Source organism: Salmo salar, chromosome 04 (assembly GCF_965601325.2).
Source record: "Salmo salar chromosome 04, fSalSal1, whole genome shotgun sequence".
In the NCBI taxonomy this organism is placed as follows: domain Eukaryota; kingdom Metazoa; phylum Chordata; class Actinopteri; order Salmoniformes; family Salmonidae; genus Salmo; species Salmo salar.
The window spans coordinates 846,080-871,610 of record NC_138294.1 but is presented as its reverse complement, the minus strand read 5'-3'; the positions used below and the strand labels follow the sequence as shown (position 1 = coordinate 871,610).

General features: G+C 45.0%; 1 protein-coding gene across 1 annotated transcript in view; it reads right to left on the bottom strand.

The window, feature by feature from the left end:
- Positions 1-25,531, bottom strand: part of LOC106596941 (huntingtin) — a 132,081-nt gene that overhangs the window by 79,040 nt on the left and 27,510 nt on the right. Inside the window, exons 8-16 of the mRNA XM_082973969.1 lie at positions 24,972-25,150; positions 24,539-24,743; positions 21,662-21,712; positions 19,514-19,591; positions 11,332-11,750; positions 6,562-6,679; positions 6,354-6,472; positions 4,679-4,790; positions 1,971-2,108 (exon numbers count right to left, since the gene is read on the bottom strand). Coding sequence (XP_082830095.1) covers positions 1,971-2,108; positions 4,679-4,790; positions 6,354-6,472; positions 6,562-6,679; positions 11,332-11,750; positions 19,514-19,591; positions 21,662-21,712; positions 24,539-24,743; positions 24,972-25,150 — 1,419 coding nt within the window. The remainder of the gene's footprint in view (positions 1-1,970; positions 2,109-4,678; positions 4,791-6,353; positions 6,473-6,561; positions 6,680-11,331; positions 11,751-19,513; positions 19,592-21,661; positions 21,713-24,538; positions 24,744-24,971; positions 25,151-25,531) is intronic.

Genomic DNA, 25,531 nt, shown 5'->3' with positions numbered 1-25,531 from the left:
TAGTGTGTGTGTAGTAGTAGTGTAGTGTGTGTAGTAGTAGTGTGTAGTAGTAGTGGTGTGTAGTAGTGTTGTGTGTAGTAGTAGTGTGTAGTAGTAGTGTGTAGTAGTGTGTGTGTAGTGTGTGTAGTAGTAGTGTGTAGTAGTAGTGTGTAGTAGTGTAGTGTGTGTAGTAGTGTGTAGTAGTAGTAGTGGTGTGTAGTAGTGTGTGTGTAGTAGTGTTGTGTGTAGTAGTGTTGTGTGTAGTAGTAGTGTGTAGTAGTAGTGTGTAATAGTGTGTAGTAGTAGTGTGTAGTAGTAGTGTGTAGTAGTGTTTGTGTAGTAGTGTTGTGTAGTAGTAGTGTGTGTAGTAGTGTGTGTGTGTAGTAGTAGTAGTGTGTAGTAGTAGTGTGTGTGTAGTAGTAGTGTGTGTGTAGTAGTGTGTGTAGTAGTAGTGTGTAGTAGTGTGTGTAGTAGTAGTGTGTAGTAGTAGTGGTGTGTAGTAGTGGTGTGTAGTAGTAGTGTAGTAGTAGTGTGTGTGTAGTGTGTGTGTAGTGTGTGTGTAGTAGTAGTGTGTAGTAGTGTGTGTGTAGTAGTGGTGTGTAGTAGTAGTGTGTGTAGTAGTGTGTGTGTGTAGTAGTAGTAGTAGTGTGTAGTAGTAGTGTGTGTAGTAGTAGTAGTGGTGGTGGTGGTGTGTAGTAGTGTGTGTGGGAGTGTGTGTAGTAGTGTGTGTAGTAGTAGTGTGTGTGTGTAGTAGTAGTGTGTGTGTGTAGTAGTAGTGTGTAGTAGTGGTGTGTAGTAGTGTGTGTAGTAGTAGTGTGTGTAGTAGTAGTGTGTGTGTAGTGTGTGTGTAGTAGTAGTGTGTAGTAGTGTGTAGTAGTGTGTGTGTAGTAGTGGTGTGTAGTAGTAGTGTGTGTAGTAGTGTGTGTGTGTAGTAGTAGTAGTAGTGTGTAGTAGTAGTGTGTGTGTGTAGTAGTAGTAGTGGTGGTGGTGGTGTGTAGTAGTGTGTGTGGGAGTGTGTAGTAGTAGTGTGTGTAGTAGTAGTGTGTGTGTGTAGTAGTAGTGTGTGTGTGTAGTAGTAGTGTGTAGTAGTGGTGTGTAGTAGTGTGTGTAGTAGTAGTAGTGTGTGTAGTAGTGTGTAGTAGTGGTGTGTAGTAGTAGTGTGTAGTAGTAGTAGTGTGTAGTAGTGTGTAGTAGTGTGTAGTAGTGGTGTGTAGTAGTGTGTAGTAGTAGTGTGTAGTAGTGTGTAGTAGTAGTGTGTGTAGTAGTAGTGTGTGTGTAGTAGTGTGTAGTAGTGTGTAGTAGTAGTAGTAGTAGTAGTGGTGTGTGTGTGTAGTAGTGGTGTGTGTGTAGTAGTGTGTGTAGTAGTGGTGTGTAGTAGTGGTGTGTATAGTAGTGGTGTGTGTATAGTAGTGGTGTGTGTATAGTAGTGGTGTGTAGTAGTGTATAGTAGTAGTAGTGGTGTGTAGTAGTAGTAGTGGTGTGTAGTAGTGTATAGTAGTAGTAGTGGTGTGTAGTCGTAGTGTGTGTAGTAGTAGTAGTAGTGGTGTGTAGTAGTAGTAGTGGTGTGTAGTAGTGTATAGTAGTAGTAGTGGTGTGTAGTCGTAGTGTGTGTAGTAGTAGTAGTGGTGTAGTAGTGGTGTAGTGTAGTAGTGTGTATGATAGTGGTGTATAGTAGTAGTAGTGTGTGTAGTAGTAGTGTGTGTAGTAGTAGTGTGTGTAGTAGTGGTGTGTGTAGTAGTAGTGTGTGTAGTAGTAGTAGTGTAGTAGTAGTGTGTGTAGTAGTAGTAGTGTGTAGTAGTGTAGTGTGTGTAGTAGTAGTGTGTGTAGTAGTAGTGTGTAGTAGTAGTGTGTGTAGTAGTAGTGTGTGTAGTAGTGTGTGTAGTAGTAGTGTGTAGTAGTGGTGTGTAGTAGTGGTGTGTAGTAGTGGTGTGTAGTAGTAGTGTGTGTAGTAGTAGTGTGTGTAGTAGTAGTGTGTGTAGTAGTGTTCCTACCCTGCTGTGAAACTCCCTCCAGTGGTTCCAGGTACAGAGAGTTGAAGAAGACTTCAGGATGAAGAGCAGCTGCTGCTCCAATACAGCTGACTGCTAGAACCTTCACACTGACACGGACCTCTTTATCAGAGACCAGCCCTGCACACACACACACACACACACACACACACACACACACACACACACACACACACACACACACAGGTCAGAGAGACACACAGGTCAGAGAGACACACAGGTCAGAGAGACACACACACACACACAGGTCAGAGAGACACACAGGTCAGAGACACACACACACACACACACACACACACACACACACACACACACACACACACACACCACACACACAGGTCAGACACACACACACACACAGGTCAGACACACACACACACAGGTCAGACACACACACACACACAGGTCAGAGAGACACACACACACACACAGGTCAGAGAGAGAGACACACACACACACACACACACACACACACACAGGTCAGACACACACACACAGGTCAGACACACACACACACAGATCGGACACACACACACACACAGGTCAGAGAGACACACACACACACACACAGGTCAGACACACAGGTCAGATACACACACACAGGTCAGACACACACACACACAGGTCAGACACACACACACACACACACACAGGTCAGAGAGACACACACACACACAGGTCAGAGAGACACACACACACAGGTCAGACACACACACACACACAGGTCAGACACACACACACACACAGGTCAGACACACACACACACAGGTCAGAGAGACACACAGGTCAGAGAGACACACAGGTCAGAGAGACACACACACACACACACACACACACACACACACACACACACAGGTCAGACACACACACACACACAGGTCAGACACACACACAGGTCAGAGAGACACACACACACACACAGGTCAGACACACACACACAGGTCAGACACACACACACACACACACACACACACACACACACACACACACACACACACACACAGGTCAGACACACACACACAGGTCAGAGAGACACACACACACACACACAGGTCAGACACACACACAGGTCAGAGAGACACACACACACAGGTCAGAGAGACACACACACACAGGTCAGAGAGACACACACACACACACACAGGTCAGACACACACACACACAGGTCAGACACACACACAGGTCAGAGAGACACACACACAGGTCAGACACACACACATACAGGTCAGACACACACACATACAGGTCAGACACACACACACACACAGGTCAGAGAGACACACACACACAGGTCAGAGAGACACACACACACAGGTCAGACACACACACACAGGTCAGACACACACACACAGGTCAGACACACACACACACAGGTCAGACACACAGACAGGTCAGAGAGACACACACACACACACAGGTCAGACACACACACACACACAGGTCAGACACACACACACACAGGTCAGACACACACACACACACAGGTCAGACACACACACACACAGGTCAGACACACACACACACACACAGGTCAGACACACACACACACACACACACACAGGTCAGACACACACACACACACACACACACAGGTCAGAGAGACACACACACACACAGGTCAGAGAGACACACACACACACACACACACACACACACACACACACACACACACACACACACACACACACACACACACACAGGTCAGAGACACACACAGGTCAGAGACACACACAGGTCAGAGACACACACAGTTCAGAGACACACACAGGTCAGAGACACACACAGGTCAGAGACACACACAGGTCAGAGACACACACAGTTCAGAGACACACACAGGTCAGACACACACACAGGTCAGAGAGACACACACACACACACACAGGTCAGACACACACACAGGTCAGAGAGACACACACACACAGGTCAGAGAGACACACACACACAGGTCAGAGAGACACACACACACACACACAGGTCAGACACACACACACACAGGTCAGACACACACACAGGTCAGAGAGACACACACACAGGTCAGACACACACACATACAGGTCAGACACACACACATACAGGTCAGACACACACACACACACACACACAGGTCAGAGAGACACACACACACAGGTCAGAGAGACACACACACACAGGTCAGACACACACACACAGGTCAGACACACACACACAGGTCAGACACACACACACAGGTCAGACACACACACACACAGGTCAGACACACACACAGGTCAGAGAGACACACACACACACACAGGTCAGACACACACACACACACAGGTCAGACACACACACACACAGGTCAGACACACACACACACACAGGTCAGACACACACACACACAGGTCAGACACACACACACACACACAGGTCAGACACACACACACACACACACACACAGGTCAGACACACACACACACACACACACACAGGTCAGAGAGACACACACACACACAGGTCAGAGAGACACACACACACACACAGGTCAGAGAGAGACACACACACACACACACACACACACACACACACACACACACACACACACACACACACACACACACACACACACACACACACACAGGTCAGAGACACACACAGGTCAGAGACACACACAGGTCAGAGACACACACAGTTCAGAGACACACACAGGTCAGAGACACACACAGGTCCCGTACCATTCTTCTGTCCAGTCAGCAGGAAGGAGGCAGAAAGGAGTCGTACACAGTGAACCAGTGGCTCCGCCCCTTGGTCTGTGTAGTGGCCAATCGGACCCTTTATCCTCGATGGCTGGGGGATGAAACAACAATTAACCAATCACAACCAGTCAAAATAAGACTGACAACAACATTAGCCAATCAGAAATGACAAATGTGGAATCAATCACAACCAGTCAGACTGTATAAGATATTATAAATTAGTGGGGGTTTAATCTAACGTCATTAGGAGACTATATAACGTCATTGGCAGACTATATAAGATATTATAAATTAGTGGGGGTTTACCTGACGTCATTAAGAGACTATATAAGATATTATAAATTAGTGGGGGTTTACCTGACGTCATTAGGAGACTATATAAGATATTATAAATTAGTGGGGGTTTAATCTAACGTCATTGGCAGACTATATAAGATATAAATTAGTGGGGGTTTACCTGACGTCATTAGGAGACTATATAAGATATTATAAATTAGTGGGGGTTTACCTGACGTCATTAGGAGACTATATAAGATATTATAAATTAGTGGGGGTTTACCTGACGTCATTAGGAGACTATATAAGATATTATAAATTAGTGGGGGTTTACCTGACGTCATTAGGAGACTATATAAGATATTATAAATTAGTGGGGGTTTACCTGACGTCATTAGGAGACTATATAAGATATTATAAATTAGTGGGGGTTTACCTGACGTCATTAAGAGACTATATAAGATATTATAAATTAGTGGGGGTTTACCTGACGTCATTAGGAGACTATATAAGATATTATAAATTAGTGGGGGTTTACCTGACGTCATTAAGAGACTATATAAGATATTATAAATTAGTGGGGGTTTACCTGACGTCATTAGGAGACTATATAAGATATTATAAACTTTAAATCTCTTCAGTTTATAAATAACATACTGTCACCCAAAGACTGATCCATGTTTGTCTGTAACGGTGTAAAGGTGTATAGGTGGTAGTAACGGTGGTAACGGTGTATAGGTGGTAGTAACGGTAGTAACGGTGTAAAGGTGTATAGGTGGTAGTAACGGTAGTAACGGTGTAAAGGTGTATAGGTGGTAGTAACGGTGGTAACGGTGTAAAGGTGTATAGGTGGTAGTAACGGTGGTAACGGTGTATAGGTGGTAGTAACGGTAGTAACGGTGTAAAGGTGTATAGGTGGTAGTAACGGTGGTAACGGTGTAAAGGTGTATAGGTGGTAGTAACGGTGGTAACGGTGTAAAGGTGGTAGTAACGGTAGTAACGGTGTAAAGGTGTATAGGTGGTAGTAACGGTAGTAACGGTGTAAAGGTGTATAGGTGGTAGTAACGGTGGTAACGGTGTAAAGGTGTATAGGTGGTAGTAACGGTGGTAACGGTGTAAAGGTGTATAGGTGGTAGTAACGGTGGTAACGGTGTATAGGTGGTAGTAACGGTGGTAACGGTGTAAAGGTGTATAGGTGGTAGTAACGGTGGTAACGGTGTAAAGGTGTATAGGTGGTAGTAACGGTGGTAACGGTGTATAGGTGGTAGTAACGGTGGTAACGGTGTAAAGGTGCAGTACGGTGTGCGTCCGTGTCTCTCTCTGTGTGTGTGTGTGTGTGTGTGTGTTTGTGTCTGTGTGTGTGTGTGTGTGTGTGTACCTTGTTCTCCAGCTCTGTGTTCTCCGCTGGTTCCTCCTTTGGTATGAAGTGATCCACACTGCTGTCTGAGGCCTGTCTGTTGTGACCTCTGCCCTCTAGGAGGTGGGGTCTACTCAGAGCTACGACAACAACAACAACGTCAGGGTGTGTGTGTGTGACTGTATGTAACATGTGTGTGTGTGTTTAGAACGCGTGTAGTGTGTCGTACCCAGTGTGGACTGGGAGAAGGGTTCAGGGTGTGATGAAGGTACGGCTCCCTCTTCTTCCTCATCCTGTAAAGTTCCAATCTGCATCCCTGAATACAGGCTCTCACTGGTGTCCAACACCTACACACACACACACACACACACACACACACACACACACACACACACACACACACACACAGACAGACAGAGAAACAGACACAGAGAGACAGACAGACACAGAGACACAGACAGACACAGAGAGACAGACAGACACAGAGAGACAGACAGACACAGAGAGACAGACACAGAGAGACAGACAGACACAGAGAGACAGACAGACACAGAGAGACAGACAGACACAGAGAGACAGACAGACACAGAGAGACAGACAGACACAGAGAGACAGACAGACACAGAGAGACAGACAGACACAGAGAGACAGACAGACACAGAGAGACAGACAGACACAGAGAGACAGACAGACACAGAGAGACAGACAGACACAGAGAGACAGACAGACACAGAGAGACAGACAGACACAGAGAGACAGACAGACACAGAGAGACAGACAGACACAGAGAGACAGACAGACACAGAGACAGAGACAGACACAGAGAGACAGAGACAGAGACAGACACAGAGAGACAGAGACAGACACAGAGAGACAGAGACAGACACAGAGAGACAGAGACAGACACAGAGAGACAGAGACAGACACAGAGAGAGAGACAGAGACAGACAGACAGACAGACACAGAGACAGACAGACAGAGACAGACACAGAGACAGACATCAGTGACTGAGGTTCATTAATCAACACTTAACCAGTCCAGTATGTTGGTTCAGCAGACAAGAACACGTCTACTGTCTTCATAGTTACTGGCAACAATCAGCTGGTTAGGTAACAACCTTCTACAGGGTATAACCGCAGTCTACCGGGTATAACCACCTTCTACCGGGTATAAACCCAGTCTACCGGGTATAACCACACTCTACCGGGTATAACCACAGTCTACCGGGTATAACCACAGTCTACCGGGTATAACAGCAGGGTATAACCACAGTCTACCGGGTATAACCACAGTCTACCGGGTATAACCACAGTCTACCGGGTATAACCACAGTCTACCGGGTATAACAGCAGGGTATAACCACAGTCTACTGGGTATAACAGCAGGGTATAACCACAGTCTACCGGGTATAACCACAAGGTATAACCAGTCTACTGCTTAACATCCTTTGGGATTGAGTAGCATTCAGGGGACATTGGTAGATCTCTAAATTGGGAAGCAAAATTATGGCAACTTTTCCTAAATTCCCAGGTTTTCCCAAAATCCCAGTTGGAAGATTCCCGGAATCAGAGGGGAATAAGCAGGAAATCTTCCCGTCCAGGATTTCAGGAAAAGTCTGCAGATTTTTGCAACCCTATAACTAAAACACTGAACTGGGTTTGAGTCAACCTGCACAAAGGAGGAACCATGATGTGGGTTATTAACAGTTCCTACAGAACTCACTCCATAGTCCAACAAGAGAAAACACAAGAGAAAAGCAGAGAGATAACTAGATCAGGAGAGGGGGAGCAAGGGGGGAAGGAGGGGAGGAGAGGGGGAAGGAGGGGAGAGGGGGAAGGAGGGGAGGAGAGGGGGGAGGAGGGGAAGGAGGGGAGAGGGGGAAGGAGGGGAGGAGAGGGGGAGCGAGGGGAGGAGAGGGGGAAGGGGGGGAGGAGAGGGGGAGCGAGGGGAGGAGAGGGGGAGCAAGGGAAGAGGGGAGGAGAGGGGGAAGGAGGGGAGAGGGGAGGAGAGGGGGAAGGAGGGGAGGAGAGGGGGAAGGGGGGGAGGAGAGGGGGAGCGAGGGGAGGAGAGGGGGAGAGGGGGAACGAGGGGAGGAGAGGGGGAAGGAGGGGAAGGAGGGGAGGAGAGGGGGAGCGAGGGGAAGGAGGGGAGGAGAGGGGGAGCGAGGGAAGAGGGGGAAGGAGAGGGGGAGCGAGGGGAGAGGGGGAAGGAGAGGGGGAGCGAGGGGAGAGGGGGAAGGAGAGGGGGAGCGAGGGGAGAGGGGGAAGGAGAGGGGGAGCGAGGGGAGAGGGGAGAGGGGGAGCGAGGGGAGAGGGGAGAGGGGGAGCGAGGGGAGAGGGGGAAGGAGAGGGGGAGCGAGGGGAGAGGGGGAAGGAGAGGGGGAGCGAGGGGAGAGGGGGAAGGAGAGGGGGAGCGAGGGGAGAGGGGGAAGGAGAGGGGGAAGGAGAGGGGGAGTGAGGGGAGAGGGGGAAGGAGAGGGGGAGCGAGGGGAGAGGGGGAAGGAGAGGGGGAGCGAGGGGAGAGGGGGAAGGAGAGGGGGAGCGAGGGGAGAGGGGGAAGGAGAGGGGGAGCGAGGGGAGAGGGGGAAGGAGAGGGGGAGCGAGGGGAGAGGGGGAAGGAGAGGGGGAGCGAGGGGAGAGGGGGAAGGAGAGGGGGATTAGTTTTAGATTTCTGAAGAGTTTCATCTTTCTAAGAAAACTAATAATCACCAAACAAGAAGGATTGGGAAAGCAACCAATCAGGAGGGGTTAAATCCCTGACTCCAGATTGCCATGGAAACGAGAGAGGGGGGAGTAGAGTGCACGTACCGGTCTTAAGGAAAGGGGGGCGGGTTCGGACGGACGAGAGTGACGAACAAAACGGAACTACAGCCAGGTATTCCCTTCCCCCTCCCCTCTGACATCATCAACCAATCAGCCAATCACCTTGCTACTACCGCTAGAGGAAGCGTCGGCGCCAGAAGAGAGGGAGGAAGAAGAAGAAGCAGCAGCAGCGGAGGAGGTAGAGGAGGAAGAGGAGGAGTAGACGGAAGAGTCGCTGTCGGAAGCGTCTGGACCCTCGGTGGAGGTCGGAGAGGGAGGGGCCTCAAACGGCGGCTCCACCATCACCCGTGGCAACCGCGAACGCGACTGCGTGTCACGGGGTGGGGGGTGGGGAGGAGGGCAGACCATAGAATTAGAGTTAGAAGAACGGACATTCCCATTCAAAGCAACGTTACGCCAACAATTGTGAGCCTCAGTGTTTAACACATGCAACAACGGCATTTAGTGGGTCCCAACCAGAAACCTGAACACTGATGGGTTCGCTGCATTCTACTGAGTCTAATTCTATGTTCAGCTCCATGGTCTGGGAAACCTTGTTCATTCTACTAGGTCTAATTCTATGGTTAGCTCCATGGTCTGGGAAACCTTGTTCATTCTACTAGGTCTAATTCTATGGTTAGCTCCATGGTCTGGGAAACCTTGTCCATTCTACTGAGTCTAATTCTATGGTTAGCTCCATGGTCTGGGAAACCTTGTTCATTCTACTGAGTCTAATTCTATGGTTAGCTCCATGGTCTGGGAAACCTTGTTCATTCTACTGAGTCTAATTCTATGGTTAGCTCCATGGTCTGGGAAACCTTGTCCATTCTACTGAGTCTAATTCTATGGTTAGCTCCATGGTCTGGGAAACCTTGTTCATTCTACTAGGTCTAATTCTATGGTTAGCTCCATGGTCTGGGAAACCTTGTCCATTCTACTGAGTCTAATTCTATGGTTAGCTCCATGGTCTGGGAAACCTTGTCCATTCTACTGAGTCTAATTCTATGGTTAGCTCCATGGTCTGGGAAACCTTGTCCATTCTACTGAGTCTAATTCTATGGTTAGCTCCATGGTCTGGGAAACCTTGTCCATTCTACTGGGTCTAATTCTATGGTTAGCTCCATGGTCTGGGAAACCTTGTCCATTCTACTGAGTCTAATTCTATGGTTAGCTCCATGGTCTGGGAAACCTTGTTCATTCTACTGAGTCTAATTCTATGGTTAGCTCCATGGTCTGGGAAACCTTGTTCATTCTACTGAGTCTAATTCTATGGTTAGCTCCATGGTCTGGGAAACCTTGTCCATTCTACTGAGTCTAATTCTATGGTTAGCTCCATGGTCTGGAAAACCTTGTCCATTCTACTGAGTCTAATTCTATGGTTAGCTCCATGGTCTGGGAAACCTTGTCCATTCTACTGGGTCTAATTCTATGGTTAGCTCCATGGTCTGGGAAACCTTGTCCATTCTACTGAGTCTAATTCTATGGTTAGCTCCATGGTCTGGGAAACCTTGTCCATTCTACTGAGTCTAATTCTATGGTTAGCTCCATGGTCTGGGAAACCTTGTCCATTCTACTGAGTCTAATTCTATGGTTAGCTCCATGGTCTGGGAAACCTTGTCCATTCTACTGAGTCTAATTCTATAGTTAGCTCCATGGTCTGGGAAACCTTGTCCATTCTACTGAGTCTAATTCTATGGTTAGCTCCATGGTCTGGGAAACCTTGTTCATTCTACTGAGTCTAATTCTATGGTTAGCTCCATGGTCTGGGAAACCTTGTCCATTCTACTGAGTCTAATTCTATGGTTAGCTCCATGGTCTGGGAAACCTTGTCCATTCTACTGAGTCTAATTCTATAGTTAGCTCCATGGTCTGGGAAACCTTGTCCATTCTACTGAGTCTAATTCTATGGTTAGCTCCATGGTCTGGGAAACCTTGTCCATTCTACTGAGTCTAATTCTATGGTTAGCTCCATGGTCTGGGAAACCTTGTCCATTCTACTGAGTCTAATTCTATGGTTAGCTCCATGGTCTGGGAAACCTTGTTCATTCTACTGAGTCTAATTCTATGGTTAGCTCCAATCTCTAATCCCCCAGATCAGCAACATCGGAGGACAATCGAGTGTGTTCGCTTCTAGTAAATCAATCAAAATACTTCTCTATTAATAATAAATCTAACTCCTACATGGCAGACAGACTTACGAGTTCAGCGACGTCTGAAGGCGTGACGGCCGAGTCCGGCCCCTCTGTGGTGGTCTGTGATGAGTCGGCGCTCGGGGGCAGCGAGGGGTCCCCTAGGGGACCCAGCAAGGGCCCGTCGGGCATCTCCGCGTTCTCCGGTGTGGCGTAGTCGGCCGTTTCCGGGGTAACGTTAGCCCCGCTGGAGCTGTGGCTGAGCATGTCCTCATCCACTGCGTTGTCATTGGGCGACTCAGGAGTCCCCGCCCCTCCCTCGCCGCCGGAGATGGTTCCGGAGGTCCCGAGGGCAGTCGTTCCTTGTTCCGAGGCGGCACCACTGAGGTCCACGGACTCGCCAGGCTGCAGAGCATGCTGTGAGGAACGGGGCTGCTGGGTAATGATGTCGACCACCTGGGCGGTGGCGTCGGCGCCCACGACAGAGGCTGAGTCAAGGTGGGAGACACATTAAACCATCACCCTCTCTCAACCTCATCTTTCAATAAAACAAACAGGGGTTAGTATGCCATACCCTGCTCAAGCCTATTGTATGATCAAATAGTACTCCAGGGTCAGATGAAAAGAGGTTGAAATGATTTGGTTATTTTTTGGTGCATGCCCTAATGAATACAACCCTGGTTTGAGTATTTGTAGTTTTCAGTTAGTAAGGGTTAGATCCAGTATTATATTTGGGGGATTAAATCTTTTTTTCATGTCATTTATATTGACAGAGGAGTACAAAGAAAACACTAATGAGTCACATTAACCCTCTGACCCCCCACCCTCGTCACTCCACTGATGGAAGGATATAGGACGTCACACATCCCCCCCAAAAAAAAAACATAGATCCTAATCGTGGAACAAAGGAGTAGGATTGTGAGCGAATTGATTTTGGTTTCAGATAACTTTTCGGAAGGTGCGCCAGACAGAGATGGCCTATGTGTTATTAAGACACCAAATGTTGTTGATAGAGTATCTCTAGGAAATGTCAGAGCGGTCCAGATCCTGCAACCTGTGTAGGTTATCCTCTATGGAACGCCAAGACACCTGGATATCTAGATCCTGCAACCTGTGTAGGTTCTCCTCTATGGAACGCCGAGGCACCTGGACATCTAGATCCTGCAACCTGTGTAGGTTCTCCTCTATGGAACGCCGAGGCACCTCGACATCTAGATCCTGCAACCTGTGTAGGTTCTCCTCTATGGAACGCCGAGGGGCACCTGGACATCTGGATCAAATCACGTGGCGAGAGGGCGAAGAACAAATGACTAGAATACTTCCAAATTTTGGAAGGCCTTGGCCACCTACGCTCTTTTGCCTTTTTCAGGGTCAGTCGTTTAAAACGCAAAGAGGTTTACTTTGCCAGACACATTTAGAGACTGAGGAGTGTAATTTCTTCCAATATCCAGTCGGTGGTGACAGAGGGAGCACAGAGCTCAAAACGTTGAAAAGGCGTTGAAGGATGTTCATCTTCATAATAGAGATTCGTGACTGGAATTAATTTGGAAATTTTGTCCATCTTCGGAGATCTGACACCACGTGAGAATATTGTTGTAATTATGGGTTTGATTGTGGGGTAGATATCAACTCCCAGGTATGTAAACTGTTTTACTACAGGGGTACCGAGTGCTGGATAATCTCCCATGTTAATTAGAGGTAAAAGAGCAGACTTGACCCAGTTGATTTTATAGCCTGAAAATTGAGCTAAATTCATTAAAGATGTCAAGAATATGAGGTAGAGATTGTTTTGTATTTTGGAGGGCTGGCTAAATGTAATCTGCATATAGGGAGATGTAATGCTTAGTGTCATGTGTAATGACCGGTGCGTGAAGAGTGGATCGGCGGACAGTCTGGACAACAGCTTCTAAAGATAAGGCAAATAACAGAGGAGAGAGCGGACAGCCCTGCCGTGTGCCACGGGATAGAGGCAAAATGGACGGAGCAAATTGTTGCCAGTCACAAGCATAGCAGTAAGAATTTGGCATATAGAAGTTGAATCACATCTATGAATAATCTAGAAAAAAGAGAAACGCACACCTTTAAAGGCGAGGTGCTGGCTAGCGGAGTAGAACACTAGAAAATAAAGGAAAGCCGCACACTCTAAGAGCTCAGATGCAAAAATGTAATCACCAACGTTTCGACAGCGAAGCTGTCTTCATCAGGGTATCATCAAACACTGCGAGATGAGTCATTTATATAGTGTCAAGAGACACACAGGTGTTTGTAATCATGGCCAAGTATGGCCTAATATCATTGGTTAACTCAAATATTTTAAAAAATGGCATACAAAGAACATACAAAAAGACAAACAAATGGATAGCATACGATCATAGCATTTGTAGTCTAAAATGTATCTAACAAACAATTACAATGGCAAAATCACAATAATCACAAGAATGGCTTCAGATCAAAGTCTATGTTGAGACCGAAGGGAGCAAGGGTCTTTAAATTAAAGATCCAGGCAGCCTCTCGTTTCAACAATAAATTATCAAGGTCACACCCTCTCCTCGGGAGGGTGACATGTTCGATACCAATATAACGCAGAGACGAAATCGGATGGTTTGCTTCCAAAAAGTGGGCCGCAACTGGGTAAGTTAAGTTTTTGCACCTAATGGTGCTACGATGCTCTGAGATACGTACTTTTAATTCACGCTTTGTTTTACCCACATAATTTTTACCACAAGGACAAGTTATAAGATAAATAACTGCCTTAGTGGAACACGTAATAACACCTTTAATTGGGATAGATTTCCCTGTTTGGGGGTGTTTGAAGGATCTACATTTATAAGTGCCATTGCATTGAGCACAGCCATTACACTTGTAATTTCCATCCAGTATGGGCGCAAATAGACGTTGTTCAGGAATATCTTGGGGTGGTAAATCAGAGTGTACCAATTGGTCTCTGAGATTTCTTCCCCGCGAGAATACGACCAGGGGAAGATCAGAAAACACATTAACTAGACTATCATCATATTTCAGAATGTGCCAATGTTTGTGAATGATTCCTTTAATTTGTTCAGAGCACTTTGAATAGCGGGTAGTGAGAACGCAAGAATGCGTCTTTTTGCGAGACTGACCTTGAAAAAGGTCATGTCTCGTTTTGTTTTGAATTTTCTCAATGGCAATATTAATCTGATCATTGTTGTACCCCCTCTCCTTGAACTTATCCTGAGTCTCAGCCATATTTCTGTCGAAATCTGATTGTTTAATACAAATTCTTTTGATTCGACAGAATTGGCTGTAGGGCAAACTATTTTTCAAGGGCAGTGGGTGACAACTATCAGCCCTCAACAAACTGTTACGATCAGTAGGTTTCCTGTAAAGATCAGTGTATAAAACATTATCTTCACACAAGATCAGAAGATCAAGAAAACTGATTTGACGTGTATCAGATTGCATAGTAAATCTCAAATGTTCAGAACAGGAGTTAAGAAAAGCATAAAACGCCTGGAGCAGTTCTGCATCACCCCTCCATAGAACAAAAATATTGTCAATATACCGTTTCCAAATAATGATGTTAGGCAAGAAAACATTTTTTAGAGGGTTGAAAATGGATTGTTTCTCCATGTAACCCACATACAAATTAGCATAGTTAGGAGCCATGGGGGATCCCATAGCAGTACCCTTCGTCTGAATAAAGAAATCATTTAGAAACATGAAGTAGTTATGTGTGAGTACTATTTCAGCCAATGTTACAATGCAGGCACTGGAAGGTAGCTCATTAGGGTCACTTTGCAGAAGAAAATGTTCCATGGCTTCAATACCGCCCTCATGTGGAATATTTGTGTATAACGACTCAACATCAAAAGTAACTAACAAGGTGTTCTCAGGCAGAGGATCAAGAGATTCAATAATAGAGATCATACTGCTGGTGTCCTTTACAAAGGAGGGGAGCTGTTCTGCAAGTGGTCTAATAAAAAAATCCACAAAAGTAGATAGAGGGGCCGTTACTGCATCAATGCCCGCTACAATAGGGCGCCCTGGAGGGTTTGTAACATTCTTATGTAATTTCGGCAAAGTATAGAAAGTGGCAATTTTAGGGTGTTGAATGGCCAGAAAGTCATATTCTTTTTTAGTTATCTGACCAGAATTTAAATAACCATCTAGGACAGTAAAGATAGTATTCTGAAATTGGGAAGTAGGGTCACTTCTGAGTTTCTTGTAAAAGGTGTTGTCAAGCAGTTGTCTATGACACTCATTTACAAAAGAACGTGACAAAATCATTGTTTCGGAGTCCCTTTTTGACATGCCGGGAGGTAATTCTGACCTCTCGAAAGAACTGTTATATTTATCTAAGCGTCAGACGAGAACGCATTTACATATAGTCACTCTTAGTGATTACGTGCGTCAAGGCATTATTCCACGGGGACTCAGGTGGCAAAAAGAGCCATCATTGGGACAGAGCACAGATGATTTCTGTGAGCGCTGGTGTGCCATCCTGAACAAATGCTCTATTGATTTAATGACATTAATTGTTGACCAGTTGAAAAAGGATTTTAGTGAAATGGATAACACGATTAAAGACAAACGCACAGCTCTACAAATAGCTGTTAATGATGATGTCATATTCAATGAACTGATGAAAACTAACCAAGCGCTCCAGGACAAGCTGTCTACAGAAATAAAGGAACTTAAAATCAAGAAATTCAACCAAGACAAAAAAGATAAGGCCGAGGATAAAGTCTACTTCTGGAGAAACCCTGACAAAGGAGGTCCTGCTCCTCCTCTCCATGGCAGACGCAGAAGGGATGACACTTACTTTGATCCACACCCGTCTGACCAACACTCTACAACCAGCGCCTCATCGGCTTCCAGTGGTAGTTTTTTATTCAACGAGAGACTGGGCCAACGGAAGGGCGCAGGTGGCCGCAGGCACGCGCATCGACGAGATGCCGCACCCGACGGGGTAAGAAGAAACGACTATCAGAGGCAGAGGAGACCGTTCACACGGTCCCAGAACCCACGGGACTGAGTGTCTTTAATTTATCAGTAAGATATTGAGCCCTGCCCATGTCTCTTTACTTAATAAAGGGTTATCTTTTGTGCCTACAACACAGTGTAACGATTTTGACGTTAAGGTAGACATGTTCAAGTTTTTTAGAAACATCCGTTTAAGGGAATACTTTAGCTCCCCTAATCCTGACACTTCTATTGAACCAGTAGGTTACTTACCTGTACGTACACCGACTCCTTTTAGAAGCAAGAGTTATTTTGTACCTCCAGTCAATCGCAATCACTCTATCGAGACATATTGCAGACTTGTTGAAAAAGATGTTGCTCATCTCCTTAAGAATAAACAGGACTTCAAATCTTTCCATAATTTATCTAAGGATGAAAAACAAGCTTTGCTTGATTTACAATCCGATACGTCAGTCCTTATTCGTCCTGCTGATAAGGGTGGGTCGGTTGTACTCATGGATAGGACAGCTTATGTAAATGAGTGTCATAGACAACTGCTTGACAACACCTTTTACAAGAAACTCAGAAGTGACCCTACTTCCCAATTTCAGAATACTATCTTTACTGTCCTAGATGGTTATTTAAATTCTGGTCAGATAACTAAAAAAGAATATGACTTTCTGGCCATTCAACACCCTAAAATTGCCACTTTTTATACTTTGCCGAAATTACATAAGAATGTTACAAACCCTCCAGGGCGCCCTATTGTAGCGGGCATTGATGCAGTAACGGCCCCTCTATCTACTTTTGTGGATTTTTTTATTAGACCACTTGCAGAACAGCTCCCCTCCTTTGTAAAGGACACCAGCAGTATGATCTCTATTATTGAATCTCTTGATCCTCTGCCTGAGAACACCTTGTTAGTTACTTTTGATGTTGAGTCGTTATACACAAATATTCCACATGAGGGCGGTATTGAAGCCATGGAACATTTTCTTCTGCAAAGTGACCCTAATGAGCTACCTTCCAGTGCCTGCATTGTAACATTGGCTGAAATAGTACTCACACATAACTACTTCATGTTTCTAAATGATTTCTTTATTCAGACGAAGGGTACTGCTATGGGATCCCCCATGGCTCCTAACTATGCTAATTTGTATGTGGGTTACATGGAGAAACAATCCATTTTCAACCCTCTCAAAAATGTTTTCTTGCCTAACATCATTATTTGGAAACGGTATATTGACGATATTTTTGTTCTATGGAGGGGTGATGCAGAACTGCTCCAGGCGTTTTATGCTTTTCTTAACTCCTGTTCTGAACATTTGAGATTTACTATGCAATCTGATACACGTCAAATCAGTTTTCTTGATCTTCTGATCGTGTGTGAAGATAATGTTTTATACACTGATCTTTACAGGAAACCTACTGATCGTAACAGTTTGTTGAGGGCTGATAGTTGTCACCCACTGCCCTTGAAAAATAGTTTGCCCTACAGCCAATTCTGTCGAATCAAAAGAATTTGTATTAAACAATCAGATTTCGACAGAAATATGGCTGAGACTCAGGATAAGTTCAAGGAGAGGGGGTACAACAATGATCAGATTAATATTGCCATTGAGAAAATTCAAAACAAAACGAGACATGACCTTTTTCAAGGTCAGTCTCGCAAAAAGAGGCATTCTTGCGTTCTCACTACCCGCTATTCAAAGTGCTCTGAACAAATTAAAGGAATCGTTCACAAACATTGGCACATTCTGAAATATGATGATAGTCTAGTTAATGTGTTTTCTGATCTTCCCCTGGTCGTATTCTCGCGGGGAAGAAATCTCAGAGACCAATTGGTACACTCTGATTTACCACCCCAAGATATTCCTGAACAACGTCTATTTGCGCCCATACTGGATGGAAATTACAAGTGTAATGGCTGTGCTCAATGCAATGGCACTTATAAATGTAGATCCTTCAAACACCCCCAAACAGGGAAATCTATCCCAATTAAAGGTGTTATTACGTGTTCCACTAAGGCAGTTATTTATCTTATAACTTGTCCTTGTGGTAAAAATTATGTGGGTAAAACAAAGCGTGAATTAAAAGTACGTATCTCAGAGCATCGTAGCACCATTAGGTGCAAAAACTTAACTTACCCAGTTGCGGCCCACTTTTTGGAAGCAAACCATCCGATTTCATCTCTGCGTTATATTGGTATCGAACATGTCACCCTCCCTAGGAGAGGGTGTGACCTTGATAATTTATTGTTAAAACGAGAGGCTGCCTGGATCTTTAATTTAAAGAGCCTTGCTCCCTTCGGTCTCAACATAGACTTTGATCTGAAGCCATTCTTGTGATAATTGTGATTTTGCCATTGTAATTGTTTGTTAGATACATTTTAGACTACAAATGCTATGATCGTATGCTATCCATTTGTTTGTCTTTTTGTATGTTCTTTGTATGCCATTTTTTTTTATATTTCAGTTAACCAATGATATTAGGCCATACTTGGCCATGATTACAAACACCTGTGTGTCTCTTGACACTATATAAATGACTCATCTCGCAGTGTTTGATGATACCCTGATGAAGACAGCTTCGCTGTCGAAACGTTGGTGATTACATTTTTGCATCTGAGCTCTTAGAGTGTGCGGCTTTCCTTTATTTTCTAGAATCACATCTATGACCCATATGGTGTAATACTGTCCACAAGTATTACTACTCAACACGATCAAAAGCATTTTCTACGTCCAGAGAAAGTACAGTCGTGTCAAACATTGGCACAGACACATGCATACATACATACACACACACACACACACACACACACACACACACACACACACACACACACACACACACACACACACACACACACACACACACACACACACACACACACACACACTATACATACACATGGATTTAGTACTGTAGATATGTGGTAGCGGTGGAGTAGGGGCCCGAGGGCACACAGTGTGTTGTGAAATCTGTGAATGTATTGTAATGTTTTAAAATTGTATATAAACTGCCTTAATTTTGCTGGCCCCCTGGAAATAACAATACATAATTAAATAACAATACATAATTAAATAACAATACATAATTAAATAACAATACATAATTAAATAACAATACATAATTACAAATAATAATAAACACTTCATAATGAAATAATAACAACAATAATAATAATGATTAATAATGAATAACAATAACAACAATATTAATAATGATTAATAATAATAAATAACAACAACAATAATAATGAGCTTGAGTGATATGAATGGTGACGTTCCTGTATTCTGTTGTGTCTCACCTGTAAAGGCCCCGGTGGTGACCTCTGCCCTCTCAGGGTCGTCCTCCAACCCCTCCTCCTCCCCCGACAGCATTTTGCCTGGGACACACAGACAGGATGAAGACAGCTACTGTAACATGACCAGTCAGCAGCGTTAGAGAAAGCTGTGTTAAAGAGGACCACTGTAGCACAGTCTCAACATGACCAGTCAGCAGCGTTAGAGAAAGCTGTGTTAAAGAGGACTACTGTAGCACAGTCTCAACATGACCAGTCAGCAGCGTTAGAGAAAGCTGTGTTAAAGAGGACCACTGTAACACAGTCACTACATGACCAGTCAGCAGTGTTAGAGAAAGCTGTGTTAAAGAGGACCACTGTAACACAGTCACTACATGACCAGTCAGCAGCGTTAGAGAAAGCTGTGCTAAAGAGGACTACTGTAGCACAGTCTCAACATGACCAGTCAGCAGCGTTAGAGAAAGCTGTTTTAAAGAGGACTACTGTAACACAGTCTCAACATGACCAGTCAGCAGCGTTAGAGAAAGCTGTGTTAAAGAGGACTACTGTAACACAGTCACTACATGACCAGTCAGCAGCGTTAGAGAAAGCTGTGTTAAAGAGGACTACTGTAACAGCCACGCCGTCAGCGCGTAGGGCGGAGGCCTGACCAGTCCACGCCAGCGCGCGTTAGAGAAAGCTGTGTTAAAGAGGACTACTGTAACACGTCTCAACATGACCAGTCAGCAGCGTTAGAGAAAGCTGTGTTAAAGAGGACTACTGTAACAGTCTCAACATGACCAGTCAGCAGCGTTAGAGAAAGCTGTGTTAAAGAGGACTACTGTAACACAGTCTCAACATGACCAGTCAGCAGCGTTAGAGAAAGCTGTGTTAAAGAGGACTACTGTAACAGTCTCAACATGACCAGTCAGCAGCGTTAGAGAAAGCTGTGTTAAAGAGGACCACTGTAACACAGTCTCAACATGACCAGTCAGCAGCGTTAGAGAAAGCTGTGTTAAAGAGGACTACTGTAACACAGTCTCAACATGACCAGTCAGCAGCGTTAGAGAAAGCTGTGTTAAAGAGGACTACTGTAACACAGTCTCAACATGACCAGTCAGCAACGTTAGAGAAAGCTGTGTTAAAGAGGACCACTGTAACACAGTCTCAACATGACCAGTCAGCAGCGTTAGAGAAAGCTGTGGTTGACCAATGGTTCTCCAACCTCTCCTCTGGGACCCCAAGTCCTTCCATGTATTTCAACTATTCGCTAAAACAACCTGATTCAACTGATCAACTGATGCCCAACTTCTTCTTTAGTGTCATCAGACGTGCTAGTCCAGGAATACATCAAAACTAGTCCAGGAATACATCAAAACTAGTCCAGGAATACATCAAAACTAGTCCAGGAATACATCAAAACTAGTCCAGGAATACATCAAAACTAGTCCAGGAATACACCAAAACTAGTCCAGGAATACATCAAAACTAGTCCAGGAATACACCAAAACTAGTCCAGGAATACATCAAAACTAGTCCAGGAATACATCAAAACTAGTCCAGGAATACACCAAAACTAGTCCAGGAATACATCAAAACTAGTCCAGGAATACATCAAAACTAGTCCAGGAATACACCAAAACTAGTCCAGGAATACATCAAAACTAGTCCAGGAATACATCAAAACTAGTCCAGGAATACATCAAAACTAGTCCAGGAATACATCAAAACTAGTCCAGGAATACATCAAAACTAGTCCAGGAATACATCAAAACTAGTCCAGGAATACATCAAAACTAGTCCAGGAATACACCAAAACTAGTCCAGGAATACATCAAAACTAGTCCAGGAATACATGAAACTAGTCCAGGAATACACGAAAACTAGTCCAGGAATACATGAAACTAGTCCAGGAATACATGAAACTAGTCCAGGAATACATGAAAACTAGTCCAGGAATACATGAAAACTAGTCCAGGAATACATGAAACTAGTCCAGGAATACATGAAAACTAGTCCAGGAATACATGAAAACTAGTCCAGGAATACATGAAACTAGTTGAGGAATACATGAAAACATGTTGAATGGCTGGGGTTGCTGGAGGAGACGTTTGGGAAACACTGTGTTAGATAGAGGGAGCAGTACACAGGAGAGAGAGAGAGTTATTAAATCACCTTTCTGTTTTCTGAGGAGGAGTGGACTATTACAGGAAGACCCGCCCCCGGCTGCAGGCAGGAAACAGGAAGAACACACAGGAACAGGAAGTGAAGGAGTGAAAAGAAGAAAAGCCCCATGGGAAATAACCATTATACCCCAGACAGACAGAGGAAGAGACGCGAGTTAGTTAGTGAGAGAGGCTATGCATCCCAAATGGCACCCTATTCCCTATATAGTGAAATACTAGCGACCAGGGCCCTATTCCCTATATAGTGAACTACTTTAAACCAGAGCCCTATTCCCTATATAGTGAACTACTAGTGACCAGAGCCCTATTCCCTATATAGTGAACTACTTTAGACCAGAGCCCTGTTCCCTATATAGTGAACTACTAGTGACCAGAGCCCTATTCCCTATATAGTGAACTACTAGTGACCAGAGCCCTATTCCCTATATAGTGAACTACTAGTGACCAGAACCCTATTCCCTAAATAGTGAACTTATTTTAACAAGAGTCCTACAGGGCTCTGGGCACTAGTAGTTCACTATATAGGGAATAGGGCTCTGGTCACTAGTAGTTCACTATATAGGGAATAGGGCTCTGGTCACTAGTAGTTCACTATATAGGGAATAGGGCTCTGGTCACTAGTAGTTCACTATATAGGGAATAGGGCTCTGGTCTAAAGTAGTTCACTATATAGGGAATAGGGCTCTGGTCTAAAGTAGTTCACTATATAGGGAATAGGGCTCTGGTCTAAAGTACTTCACTATATAGGGAATAGGGCTCTGGTCACTAGTAGTGCACTATATAGGGAATAGGGCCCTGGTCATTAGTAGATCACTATATAGGGAATAGGGCTCTGGGCACTAGTAGTTCACTATATAGGGAATAGGGCTCTGGTCACTAGTAGTTCACTATATAGGGAATAGGGCTCTGGTCACTAGTAGTTCACTATATAGGGAATAGGGCTCTGGTCTAAAGTAGTTCACTATATAGGGAATAGGGCTCTGGTCTAAAGTAGTTCACTATATAGGGAATAGGGCTCTGGTCTAAAGTAGTTCACTATATAGGGAATAGGGCTCTGGTCTAAAGTACTTCACTATATAGGGAATAGGGCTCTGGTCACTAGTAGTGCACTATATAGGGAATAGGGCTCTGGTCACTAGTAGTTCACTATATAGGGAATAAGGCTCTGGTCACTAGTAGTTCACTATATAGGGAATAGGGCCCTGGTCACTAGTAGTTCACTATATAGGGAATAGGGCTCTGGTCTAAAGTAGTTCACTATATAGGGAATAGGGCTCTGGTCACTAGTAGTTCACTATATAGGGAATAGGACTCTGGTCACTAGTAGTTCACTATATAGGGAATAGGGCTCTGGTCTAAAGTACTTCACTATATAGGGAATAGTGCTCTGGTCACTAGTAGTGCACTATATAGGGAATAGGGCTCTGGTCACTAGTAGTTCACTATATAGGGAATAAGGCTCTGGTCACTAGTAGTTCACTATATAGGGAATAGGGCCCTGGTCACTAGTAGTTCACTATATAGGGAATAGGGCTCTGGTCACTAGTAGTTCACTATATAGGGAATAGGGCTCTGGTCTAAAGTAGTTCACTATATAGGGAACAGGACTCTGGTCACTAGTAGTTCACTATATAGGGAATAGGGCTCTGGTCACTAGTAGTTCACTATATAGGGAATAGGGCTCTGGTCTAAAGTAGTTCACTATATAGGGAATAGGGCTCTGGTCACTAGTAGTTCACTATATAGGGAATAGGGCTCTGGTCACTAGTAGTTCACTATATAGGGAATAGGGCTCTGGTCACTAGTAGTTCACTATATAGGGAATAGGGCTCTGGTCACTAGTAGTTCACTATATAGGGAATAGGGCCCTGGTCACTAGTAGTTCACTATATAGGGAATAGGGCTCTGGTCACTAGTAGTTCACTATATAGGGAATAGGGCTCTGGTCTAAAGTAGTTCACTATATAGGGAATAGGGCTCTGGTCACTAGTAGTTCACTATATAGGGAATAGGGCTCTGGTCACTAGTAGTTCACTATATAGGGAATAGGGCCCTGGTCACTAGTAGTTCACTATATAGGGAATAGGGCTCTGGTCACTAGTAGTTCACTATATAGGGAATAGGGCTCTGGTCACTAGTAGTTCACTATACACCGAGTGTACAAAACATTAAGAACACCTGCTCTTTCCATGACATAGACTGACCAGGTGAATCCAGGTGAAAGCTATGACCCCTTATTGATGTCACCTGTTAAATCCCCTTCAATCAGTGTAGATTAACGGGAGGAGACGGGTTTAAGAAAGATTTTAAGCCTTGAGACATGGATTGTGTGTGTGTGCCATTCAGAGGGTGAATGGACAAGACAACATTTTTAAGTGCCTTTGAACAGGATATGGTAGGAGGTGCCAGGTTTGTCAAGAATTCCAACGCTGCTGGGTTTTTCACGCTCAACAGTTTCCTGTGTGTATCAAGATTGGTCCACCACCCAAAGGACATCCAGCCAACTGGACACAACTATGGGGAGCATTGGAGTCAACATGGGCCAGCATCCCTGTGGAAACGCTTTCAACACCTTGTAGAGTCCATGTCCTGATGAATTAAAGCTGTTCTGAGGACAAAAGGGGGTGCAACTCAATATTAGGAAGGTGTTCCTAATGTTTTGTATACTCAGTGTAGAGAGAGCCTTGTGGGACCAATCAGCAGACAGCAAAACAGAACAGAGAGACAGGAGGCGGAGCTCTGTACAGTGACTGGCAGAGCATTCACCCAATGACTGGGCTTTGTAATTTGAAACTAAAGATTTAACCGACAGAGCAAATCCACCAACGACCAAAGCAGTATTCGTTTGATTGACGGGTGGACTAACCAATGAACTCCAGGATGCTGCCGGAGTGGGCGCGTCTCTCGACGTCCTGTCGGAACACGCTGGCGTGCAGAATGCTGCCGGGCGTAATGAGCATGTGCAGTAGCTCCGGGGGAGGAGTCCTGAACATCTGCTGCATCAGTTCCAGAGAGGCCGTCACCACATTGTGATCACCATGCTGGGTGTAGTGTAGAGTCAACTCATAGACCTACACACAGATACCAGGGATTGGAAGTGACCCTGGATTTACTAACAGTATTACGGTGTTATTGAGAAATGGATCGTTGTGGTTAGAGCTGGAAGAAAGCCATTTCACTGTACTTGTGCATGTGACATTAAAACTTGAAAACACACGACACACACACACACACGACACACACACACACACACACACACACACACACACACACACACACACACACACACACACACTGACTTGCAGCAGCTGTTCAGGCGTGGGCTGTAAGTCTGCCTCCTTCCTCATGACTCCGAAGCTTCCTTTCAGGCTGGTGGTCCTGTCCTGTTGCTGGAGTTGAGGCATCAGGTAGCGAAGGGTTAACAACACCCCCAGGACCAGGTGGTTAGGATGTTCCTCGTCTACAGGAACCAACAGACCTGGAGAGAGAGAGAGAGAGAGAGAGAGAGATGTTCTCCTCATCTACAGAGACTAACAGACCTGGAGAGAGAGATGTTCACCTCATCTACAGAGACTAACAGACCTGGAGAGAGAGAGAGATGTTCTCCTCATCTACAGAGACTAACAGACCTGGAGAGAGATGTTCTCCTCATCTACAGAGACTAACAGACCTGGAGAGAGAGAGAGAGATGTTCTCCTCATCTACAGAGACTAACAGACCTGGAGAGAGAGAGATGTTCTCCTCATCTACAGAGACTAACAGACATGGAGAGAGAGAGAGATGTTCTCCTCATCTACAGAGACTAACAGACCTGGAGAGAGAGATGTTCACCTCATCTACAGAGACTAACAGACCTGTA